The 10,394-nt window shown below is 48.5% G+C and overlaps 3 protein-coding genes across 3 annotated transcripts; 2 read left to right on the top strand and 1 right to left on the bottom strand.

Moving 5' to 3' along the window:
* Positions 1-981: 981 nt before the first annotated feature.
* Positions 982-3,021, bottom strand: EDB91DRAFT_188635 (uncharacterized protein). The gene is made up of 9 exons (XM_041326370.1): positions 2,930-3,021; positions 2,689-2,879; positions 2,540-2,634; positions 2,279-2,482; positions 2,082-2,226; positions 2,020-2,033; positions 1,699-1,963; positions 1,515-1,649; positions 982-1,461 (listed from the first exon to the last, which is right to left on the bottom strand). Exons 2-9 carry the CDS (start codon positions 2,721-2,723, stop codon positions 1,119-1,121), a joined length of 1,236 nt encoding a protein of 411 aa, XP_041178887.1. The 5' UTR covers positions 2,724-2,879; positions 2,930-3,021; the 3' UTR covers positions 982-1,118.
* Positions 3,022-4,143: 1,122 nt separating this feature from the next.
* EDB91DRAFT_188335 (uncharacterized protein) lies at positions 4,144-6,116 on the top strand. Its single transcript, XM_041326369.1, has 9 exons — positions 4,144-4,808; positions 4,865-4,897; positions 4,946-5,118; positions 5,172-5,254; positions 5,310-5,516; positions 5,578-5,716; positions 5,773-5,878; positions 5,937-5,996; positions 6,066-6,116. Exons 1-8 carry the CDS (start codon positions 4,512-4,514, stop codon positions 5,988-5,990), a joined length of 1,092 nt encoding a protein of 363 aa, XP_041178886.1. The 5' UTR covers positions 4,144-4,511; the 3' UTR covers positions 5,991-5,996; positions 6,066-6,116.
* Positions 6,117-7,826: 1,710 nt separating this feature from the next.
* On the top strand, positions 7,827-8,431 carry EDB91DRAFT_1246662 (uncharacterized protein; the record flags this gene model as incomplete). The annotated part of the gene is made up of 4 exons (XM_041322690.1): positions 7,827-7,895; positions 7,952-7,997; positions 8,049-8,300; positions 8,358-8,431. The coding sequence occupies 4 exons, from the start codon at positions 7,827-7,829 to the stop codon at positions 8,429-8,431; spliced, it is 441 nt and encodes a 146-aa protein (XP_041178885.1).
* Between the last annotated feature and the right edge of the window lie 1,963 nt (positions 8,432-10,394).

Here is a 10,394-nt window from a genome sequence, read left to right as displayed (position 1 = left end):
TTTTCGCCCAAACTCTCGTATACCTAGTCACCATAATCGTAAACACTCCCGATAGAATCCACTCTCGCTTGTTTCTCTGACTGATCACTTAAGCATCGAAACGCATAGAATGACAGAAGTCACACGCAGAAGTCACACGTCAAAATAAAGGAACAAACAAAGATTAATTTTTGAAAATGTGCGTTGAGTTATCGACCATCACGTTGAACACCGTAATTCGATGGGACCGACGCCCAGCTAACCTATCACTAGCATTAATATCATACTATCGAGCTCTCGAGATACAAATTGGACAGTCCCTTCCTCTCAACGCAATCAAGCACCCCATCCTGCATTTCTCTGAGCGCGTCCGTCCTCCCCCATGCAATCATTGTCTTACCCTGGTGAAAGCTCCTATATTGTATATATTCTCCCCCTTGCGAGGCATTTCCACTGTGACAGTTCCCTGACATGAAGCCCTGTATGATCACAGTCCCACTTGTGTATTCATGCAAGAATAGAAGACACAGCTTCCTCGATAATCAACGTCACGATAGCCACATCTCGTTACTGTACAACTGCTTTCTGATTCTGACTCAATTTGTGATCAAATATCATGGGCAAAAGTTGAACGTACTACCGGTTGTTCTATTCGTTCATCGTTGATGGCAAGCTGACAACAAGGGTATGTCTTATACGTATCACACGAGGCAGCGCTAATCATCTATTCGCAGGTTCATATACTTGTACATACACCTTTGTCTTTCATCTTGGCTGGTTGTTTGCACGCCACAATGCCCAGCGCATCATCCAAGCATGCCAATTGATTTTCTCCTATCTAGCTCAAGCCTTGCTGATCCGTTGACAACATTGTGGGTGTATTGCTTCTATGTCGAGGTTGAGGGTTGTCGAGCTCAGAATATGCTGACCTGTCGACAGCGAGTGAGTGTGTCGATCCTCCACGGAGGTCGAGCACTGCTACCGAAGACGTCGGTGATCTGTTATCAGGATGTTGATAGAATACAGTCTATTGTAACGTACAGCAGCCCGTAAATTTACTACAAATCATGATATCACTGCAATCCGTAACCAGATACCCTGCCAGAACTGCAAATCATACTCAAAGGAAAGAATGAGATCTATGCCTTGACGTCTTCCCACAATTCATCCGGTAATGAACCAACAGCTGGAATCTGTTTCCGAAGGTCGAAAATTGTCGCGGCATCGATGCTATACAGTTGCATCAACTCGATGATTTTATCCAAGGCATCACGATCCGCGCGCGCCAGGAGTGTCAAGTCCCGGTCATACTTCCGAATTCCAGCATGAACTTCTTCGCTCGTTGGTGAGGCATGATAGGCAGCGACAGCGAGCTTGATGGCCCTACGAGATAGTTCCTTGCTTTCCGACACAAGATAAAGTGTCTGCAACACAAGGGTCAAGTCGACGATATATGTCATGAAGCGCTGAAGCACCACGCAGCTGACGGGGATCTCTCAGTATTCTCTCGATGAAGGATAAGTAAAGGTACGTACGACTGCTGGTACACGTCATGAACCCATACGGCGAGTACGACGCCCGCCACGATCGGCACCACGATGGGAGCCGCTGGTCCCGCCAGGGCAGACATGATGCCCGCGATAGTACCTACCATGGAGAGCCCGATAGTACTGCGAACATTTCATGAGATGACATCTGTCGCGTAAAACACCGGCCTACATGGTCCTGCTAGGATCAGCTGTAGGTCCAGTTTCTATCTTCTTATCCACCAGGTTAACCATCAATGTCCTGAATTCGGGGCTGTCTAAGTACTGTGCGTAAATCGCGTCAGAATAAGTAAATGCGACGACAACAAAAAATAAGATCACTTTATGAGGGTCTTGGAAGTTCCACACAGCAATGATGTCAGTATGAACCACACCCAGACAGCTCCATGTCGTTCGGTTCTTGAATGCTGCGCTTGATACGAGCGCTTTCCAATATTCTGTAAAACAGACACGAAGATTCAGATCGTATTCAGTAATCGGAATTGAGACTGACTTCTCTTGCCGACCCTAATGATACGTAAATCGCGAGATAACAATGAAGCAAACAAAACTTACTCTATCGAGGCCTTGATTTTGAGTCCAGGGTCCACTCGTTGAGCGATGGAGGTCATCACCCACGCCTCGGACGGAAAATTCTGTCGGACGTGGCTTTCAGTCGTCTCGATAAGATGGGCTAGTGTTTCTTTGTGGTCTTCCTTGGCTGGATATATATCAGAGGACATGCACGAAACGATCGCAGTAGTAGTACCCACTAGAGACCGTGGCGTAGGGGATGTCAGACCCTGCAAATTGCTGTAGGGGTCCGATGCAGACCTCCTGTAGCTCGGTATCCGCTTTCTTCGTGATGAGTTCGTGGATCGCGCTGTTGCTCAATCCTTCGAGCAAGGATTCATCCAGGGTGTGATCCACGCGGTCGATGAACATGTCAAATTTAGTGAGAACGACGACGACGGGGACTTTGACCAAAGGGTGAGCTGCCACACGCTCAGAGCCATAGTCATCGATCGACGTACTGTTTCCCAGCGCGCCCTCACGCTTTAATGTCAGGAATTCCTCTGTACCAGTCTCGAGTAAACGCCCGCCTTCGCGGGGTATTTCGAAACAAAGCCTTCCGTGGGTGGCGTCAGCTTGCTATACAAACTCATCGAGACAGAAAACTTACCAAATAGCATGCAGCTGATCTTTCAGATCAGGCATCTTTCTCCGACTTTCGATGAATTTTTTGACTATAGTGAGGTTGTCATCTCCGCCTGGTTCGAAACCTTTGCTATCGTGGAGAACGAATCGGTCGTTCTGTCGTGATATGAACTCGGTGTTGATGTTGGCTTCGCCCGCCTTATCATGCGAAGTGAGCTATGGAGATGGCATGAGTAACTCTCCGTGAAGTATCGCACGTAGCTCACCGCGTTTTGCACCCCAAATGCGAGGTTGATCAACGAGGACTTGCCAACGCCGGTCTATTGGAAGCACCGTATCAATACTGACCCGAGAACAGCGAAATCCTGATACCTTTCCTATCACCAGAATTCGGAACCTTGGGAGCCTCTGGTGTCAACCCGAAGAACGGCCCTTCATAGTAATCCTGACTCACCGAGGACAAATCCGAATGATTTCGTCAGTGGTAGGCTGGAGATCCGACATGGATCCTACTTCGGTGGTTGCGTCACCGGAAAGTTTGATGACTATCCTGAATTTTTTGTGAATCTTGTTGTATTCTGTGAATGTGGCGTTGAATGATTAAGGTGAGAGAGCGGTGGTTATTGCTCGACCTTGTCTGTCGTGTTCTGAACCAGACACGCGGAACATGTCTTCCAGTTCGAAAACAATGTCTTCATGATCGGCCTTCATGCCTAACCATTTCTTGTAGTGTATACGTACGGAAAATGAATCTCCAACAGAAAGCTTCCTGAAAAGGACAACAGCAGGTCAGACGGGCACATTTGTCCTGGCCAATCAAGTCATTACATGGGCGGAGAAAATGTCTGTCGCCAAGCCTTTCCTGGACCGCGTTCGGCGATTGGCATGTGCAATTTGCCGATTCGTACTTGAGCAGATTCTACATTCTTTCTCGACCTGCTGAAATCGACAGAGACGCCTATTCGGTATATTCAGTAGGACTCATAATTCAACTGATGCGAGAATTGAGTACCGGAGATGTGGAGTGGACAGGGAACGGCGGTGTGAGCTTGAAGAGAATTGGCCATGGTCACTCGAGTTAGGGAGAACGAGGGAAGGGTCGCGGTAGATGTACCTAGAGGTTGATCGCGGGCCATGCGTCAGCTGCGCTAAAGTGAGGTATCATCGTGAATGCCTCATGGTGTACCCTGGGCCAGTACGGTATGTATTAACGGCCAACACTTTGGTCGTCATTCTGAAATGGAAACATGTGGGTGAAGAGAAGAAGGCCCAAAATTGAAAACAGCCTGGAAATTAGGCTGGAATGGTTGATGTGGATAATCGATAAGGCCTTGAGGCCCAAGGGTGATGTGTATCGATACTACATATGCCATATGGAGACTCGGACAAATTGGTAGTAGGGTTTGAGTAGGGTCGATAGGTTCACGCACAGAACAGTCACTGGCCGCATCATGGGGGCAGGGCGCTTTGTGCTAATACAGAATCGGAACAACTGTCACTTCTTCAAGTTGAAGGCTTCTCGAATCTATCATTTGGAATCTACACTGCCGCCCAGGGTGAACATGCGCAGTGCGCATGCACTGAGTTGTAAACTTGCAGTCTCACCACGTCCTTCTGAATGTAATTCATATGATTATCACGATCGTTCAAATTTGCAACACAGAAGGGCAGTGACTTCCGAATCTTCGATGTGAGGTATTCTGAGTCCTCGTATATGCCTCCTGGCACACATAGCCATATGCCCATTGCCCACTGGACCTGTGCTTGTGCGCTCGCAGAATTCACCCACTCCGGCAGTGGTTATAAGCCGTGCTGGACGCTCCCCAGCTGTCTCATTCACCTTCCTCCATGAATCCTTCAAACTTCAGACAGAAATTCGATCGCTTGCGAACTCTCCTTGCAGGAAGAGGCCGTGGTCATAGGCCTGTGCTGGACACTCCTTCACCTTCCTCCGTGGATCCTTCATCAAGAGACATCCAGAGCGCTGCTTCACCTCCCTCCATGGATCCCTCAACGATAAAAGAGAAATGTGGACGCTTCCGAATCCTCATAATAGGAAGGGCAAATGCAGGAAAGACCACCATACTCCAGAGGGTTTGTAACACACGGGAGAACCCAGAAATATATAATAGCGCTGGGGAAAAGGTGGGCATAATGATACTCGTAGTAAGACGCTAGTTATGATTACTCATCTCGATCAGATCGATCCCGCCGTTGTGATGGCATCCAGAGAAGTAACATGTACTCTTATCAGGTGATAAAATGACCTAATGCGTTCTTAGCGCGGAGAGCACGATATCGAGAATGAAATGGTATTTCGAAGCAACCCAGGATTCATCTTTCACGATTCGCGCGGCTTTGAAGCCGGTGGGCAATCCGAATTCAACACGGTGAAGGCATTTATCGCAGACCGTTCCAAGAGAACTAGTTTGAAGGATCGACTCCATGTCATCTGGTAATTGTAATTGATAAAATTCAAGACGTGCGCTGGCTCACTTCTTGACATAGGTACTGCATACCGATGAATGAGGCATGCCGGTCTTTCACTGAAGGGGAAATCAAATTTTTCTCTCACTGCGACACCGGAAGCAGTAAGCTTTCGCATCTGACCATCCTTGATGATCAACTGATTCGCAATCATCCTAGTTCCGGTGATAGTATTGTTTACCAAATTTGATGCCCTCCACACCATCGAATTCGCCCAGCTGAAAAGGGATGGAGCATCCAGGAAAGATGCTAAGGAACTAGCCCCGAAGCGGGCTGAAGAGTCATTTGCGAACGGCTCGCAATTGAAGTTTCTATACAACCCCAACGACATTGGACGGCCTCCAAAATGCCATGTATGCCTCCCGAGTAAGCCGCTTAATTATCGATTTATGATTTATGATGATTCGTTATCTACACGCGACATCAGACATGGACAAGGTTGACGCAGACTGCGGACCGCTCCTCGAACGGACGGCTGAAACTCTAGACGATACAGTGCTTCAGCAGTTGTTCGTCTCAACTCAGCAGACCAACCTGGAGCTCTGCATGAAATATGCAGTCGAAGCGTAGCTACCTAGGTTCTCATTTACATGTGGCGAGTATTAACAACCGAATTTTGTAGAACACTCGCAGAATTTGTCGAATCTGCTCAGACAATCCCATCTCGCATATCTGCGGGTCATGTAAATGAAATAGGCAAGTTGCTTGCCTGGTTTCCACACATTTGGGTGAGATTCTTGTAATATCCAAAAATTGCTCTCATTCATGTTGAGCGGTTGCTTGCAGGTAGTATGTCTATTTATACTCTCTGGCGCGTTGTCCAAATTGATGATCCATTGACAGGAAGTGAGTGTGTTGATCCTCCACCGAGCTCGAGCATTGCTGACTGATGAAATCGCCGATCCCCGATGACAGGAAGTGAGTCGTTATCCGCCGTCAAACTCAAACCTCGTTGACCAAAGAAATTGCCGATCTTTGGACAGCGTGTGAGTGTGTTCTTCGTCTACTGACATCGAGCCTTGCTCACCGATGAGACTTGCCGACCAATTGGTAGAATGTGAGTGCGCTGATCATGCATGAAGCTCAATCCTTGCTAACCGAACACATTGCCGGTCTGTTCATAGCGTGTTAGTTTGTTCTTGCTCCGTGGAGCTCGAGGCTTACTCACTAACGACATTACTCATCCGTTGGCAGAATGTGAGTGCGCTGATCCTCCCTCAACGTTCAACATCGAGGATTGCTCATAATGAAATTTCGTATCCACTGACAGCAAGTGAGTGTGTTAATTATCCGTCCACTGGAACCTTTCTGACCAAAAACACCCAACCACTGACAGGACGTGAGTCCATTCATCCTCCATCAACGGCGACCCTATTCACACATGACATCACACATACGTTCACAGAAAGTGAGTGTCCATCGAGCTCGGACCTTCCTCACCGATGATGTTGCTTATCCGCCGACAGGTTGTGAGTGTGTCCGTCCTGCACCAAGGTCGAGCCTTCTTGACCGTAGTGGTCGCCAATCTATTGACAGGTTGTGAGTCTGCATCCTCTATCGAGCTCGAGCTGACCTGACCGAATTCATTGTTGATCTATTATCAGCGTGTGAGTGTGTTCATCCTTCGTCGACGTCGAGCCTTGCTCACCGATGACACTGCCCTGTTGACAGGCTGTAAGTGTGTCGATCGTCCATCGAACTCAAGCCTTGCTGACTGAAGAGTTTGCCGATCTGTTGGCAGGTTGTGAGTGTGGTCATTCCTCATCGACCTAGAACCTTACTTATGAATGAAATGACTGGTCTTTGACAGCGAGTGAGTGTATTGGCCCTCTGTCCGAACTTGAGCATTGCTGACAGAATAAATGGCCATTGGCGAATCTGTTGACAGAAGGTAAGTGTGTTCGTCTTTCTTCAACATTAAGCTTTGCTCTCAAATGAACCTGCTGACCCATTCATAGGATGTGAGCGTGTCAATCCTCTGTTGACCTCGACCCTTGCTCACGAATGAAATTGGCCATGAATTGGTAGATTGTCAGTGTTTCAATCCACCATCAACCTCGACCCTTGCTGACTCTGTTGACAGGATGTGAGCATCTGAACACCGGATATGTTGAGTCCTGCTCACCAACGAGATTCCTAATTGTTTGACAGGTCGTGAGTGTTGTGATCCTCTGTGGTGCTCGACCCTTGCTGACCGAAGCCATTCCCCATCCATTCACAGCCCGTGAGTGTGCTGATCCTCTGTGGTGCTCGACCCTTGCTGACCGAAGGCATTCCCCATCCATTCACAGGTCGTGAGTGTGCTGATCCTCTGTGGTGCTCGATCCTTGCTGACCGAAGGCATTCCCCATCCATTCACAGGCCGTGAGTGTGCTGATCCTCTGTGGTGCTCGACCCTTGCTGACCGAAGCCATTCCCCATCCATTCACAGCTCGTGAGTGTGCTGATCCTCTGTGGTGCTCGACCCTTGCTGACCGAAGGCATTCCCCATCCATTCACAGTTCGTGAGTGTGCTGATCCTCTGTGGTGCTCGACCCTTACTGACCGAAGGCATTCCCCATCCATTCACAGGCCGTGAGTGTGCTGATCCTCTGTGGTGCTCGATCCTTGCTGACCGAAGCCATTCCCTATCTATTCACAGGCCGTGAGTTTGTTGACCCTCTACTCACATCGACTATGTCATCATTATTTTGCCAGGCTACCCATCCTGTATACAAGCAGATGCAGCCTAGCTTACACTATCTGGTATGTCCCATCAGTTACATACTTTCCACACAATTCTCATATTGACCTTGTGCTAGGCCTCTGGCTCATCAGCATTAGAGCAAATTGTGCAGCTCTGTTCTGGTGAATCTTTAGGCGAGATTGAAACGAGGCCACTGATCATTGATTGACTAGCTACTGTTATTATTCTCGAATGCTCTTTCCACATCTGGGACCAACGACGTTCTCTCAAGGACTGGAAAGGGTCCGAAGACTGCGTTCGCATTGCTGTAGATCATTACATGAGATCTCCGCATGCAGCTGCCGTCAGGGACGCTGTGGGCACTGCCATCCATACATATCAGGCAAACTCGTCTATCGAAAGCTCTCAGAAGACGGCGGAGTTAACCAAAACTCTTGTTGAAGTCACTTTGCATCATCGCTTGCGTACGTTTCAATTCTCATGATTGTGGCAGTTCTGCTGATTTGTTGAACTTCAGCAAGGTCTTGATGCTAGGAAGCATAGCGCCATGTTGATAATGTTCGGAATTGAGCTGAATGTGTGCTGTGGCGAATAGAGGTTTCTCGAGGTCTCTTTGATGGTCTGTTGGGTGGTTCGAGAGTGTGGCACTGTACCAAATGGTTGTATCATCACGCAATATGTAACTTTTCATGGGATGTGTATTCGTGCGTCAAACATGTCGGTCACCCGACATCCCGAGACGGCGGCGAGCTCTGTTGACCATCTTAATTAACCGCTTGATGTACATCTCAAGCGGTATTGCATGCGAGTTTTTTCAACGGTTCTCTCTACTTAATACGATCTCACTCTCCAGCTAGCTTTTCTCAATCCGCGCAGAGTTCTCACAGGTCCTTCTCCGGGCCAATCTGATGCGGGCGGGGCGTTGTTGAGCGCGGATGGAGCAACCGTGGTACTCGGAAATGGGCGTTTATCACGAACGGCGGTGGATCTCAATTCCAGTAAGTACTATGTAGTGCAAGCGAGGCTTTGGTGTAGTACATACTTACCGAATATGTTCTTTATCCGCGTCTGCAGGTACAGTGGCGCGATATCTGACCCACTACTCATTAGTTCAGGGCCATGTCGTTGTTCTCGGTTCTAGATCTAGAAGTCAACAGCGAACATGATCTACCAGACAAGCATGCAATTCAGAAGACGCCTATATTCATAGCGCCGCCTATCTTATGTACTACCGCTGAGATGATCACCAATAACTCGACTATGTGCATTAATGACAAGTCAATGATGTGGAATATCGCGGTGCGCCGATCCTGATCGAGGTGAGGGGCCGTTGATCGTTATTGGAGGTTGACGTGATTGAGTGTCGAGATGCGCTGGGACGTCACGGTGCTGGTTATGACTTGGTTGTAAAGTTTGAGTTCGAGGTGGGAGGGAAGCCTATGTAACTCGTTGTGGATAAAGATAGTTGTGCGCTCGTGACAGTAGTATCGATGATGAGGTCGTCCGGGTGTAGTAACGATACATAATTGGGTGTAGAGGGTGATGTGTGATGCGAAAGTGAGCGAGGAAAAAGCTGAAGAGATTGCCCGGTGGTGCACGTAAGACCAATTGAGAGCACAGGAGAGCCGGTCAGCAATGTCGTAGCTTAGGGTTCGTTCGTAGGCGCATACATGGACTGGGTCTCCGAAGGACGATAAGTAAGCTCAAAGTAAAGGTAACTCACGAGGCACCGAATATGTGCCGAACGGTCAAGGTACATTTGGTAGTTCGTAGACTCAGCTACTCGTTATATGTACGTATCGTGGAAGACTATTTTGGCAGTAAGTTTCCCAAGTTCAAGTGAGGATTCTTGAATAACTTAACAATGGGGGGCTTGAAGGGTCGTATAGTTCAGGCCCCGTGGCGGGTGAACTATGATGAAGTGAACTGGGATCTGTGTCCGATAGGAGATATTGGGATACCCTGACGGTGGCAGTACAGTGTATAGAGGGGCGTTCCCCTGTGCGGATTGCGATCGCGGTTCATAGTGCGGCAGCATGCGATTGGGGACTTGGTATATGCACTGAAAAAGACCGGGTATGACCAGGTCACTTGGTCCGCCTGAAGGGAACTGAAAATAAGAGAGTAGCAACATTAAAGATGTCTACTACTCACGAGATTTTCGGTCAGCAGATAAATCTGTGAGAGGGGACAGTGACGTAGCTTGCCCTCAACCTTTGGGATGACCGCAGTTAGAAGGGGCAGGTGGTACGAGTTTTGAGAAGCAGCAACAAAAGACACCACTGCAGAAGAAGAGTTGACGACGTGAGAAGGGGGCCAGAAGAAATGCTAGTAGGGCGACGTTGATGTTACGGAGGAGTGTTACGACGAACAAAAGGGGTAGTGGATGGCATGAGGACCGAAAGAAGAAGGGTACTAAGAATTCGAAGGAGGAGTGAGTAGAAGGAGATGGAGGAGGTCGGAGAGGATCGGCCGGAGGGAGAGTGGAAGACCGGGTGCTGTGCGGTACGGTGGGGCTTGAGTTAAAGGTGATTCGAGGGGACATCGAGTGAAATGAC

This window comes from Suillus paluster, assembly GCF_016628075.1.
Source record: "Suillus paluster strain FC165 chromosome Unknown EDB91scaffold_16, whole genome shotgun sequence".
In the NCBI taxonomy this organism is placed as follows: Eukaryota; Fungi; Basidiomycota; class Agaricomycetes; order Boletales; family Suillaceae; genus Suillus; species Suillus paluster.
This window is presented reverse-complemented; position numbering and strand designations above follow the sequence as displayed.

Bases quoted from the DNA above. Each gene is read 5' to 3' on its own strand.
- EDB91DRAFT_188335 (XM_041326369.1), top strand. From the start codon at position 4,512: ATGAATCCTTCAAACTTCAGACAGAAATTCGATCGCTTGCGAACTCTC. The intron at 5,717-5,772 runs GTAGCTACCTAG...CGAATTTTGTAG, and splicing joins ATGAAATATGCAGTCGAAGC to AACACTCGCAGAATTTGTCG. The intron at 5,879-5,936 runs GTGAGATTCTTG...GGTTGCTTGCAG, and splicing joins CCTGGTTTCCACACATTTGG to GTAGTATGTCTATTTATACT.
- EDB91DRAFT_188635 (XM_041326370.1), bottom strand. From the start codon at position 2,723: ATGCCTGATCTGAAAGATCAGCTGCATGCTATTTG. The intron at 2,635-2,688 runs GTAAGTTTTCTG...CACCCACGGAAG, and splicing joins GATCAGCTGCATGCTATTTG to GCTTTGTTTCGAAATACCCC. The intron at 1,462-1,514 runs GTACGTACCTTT...GATCCCCGTCAG, and splicing joins CATGACGTGTACCAGCAGTC to CTGCGTGGTGCTTCAGCGCT.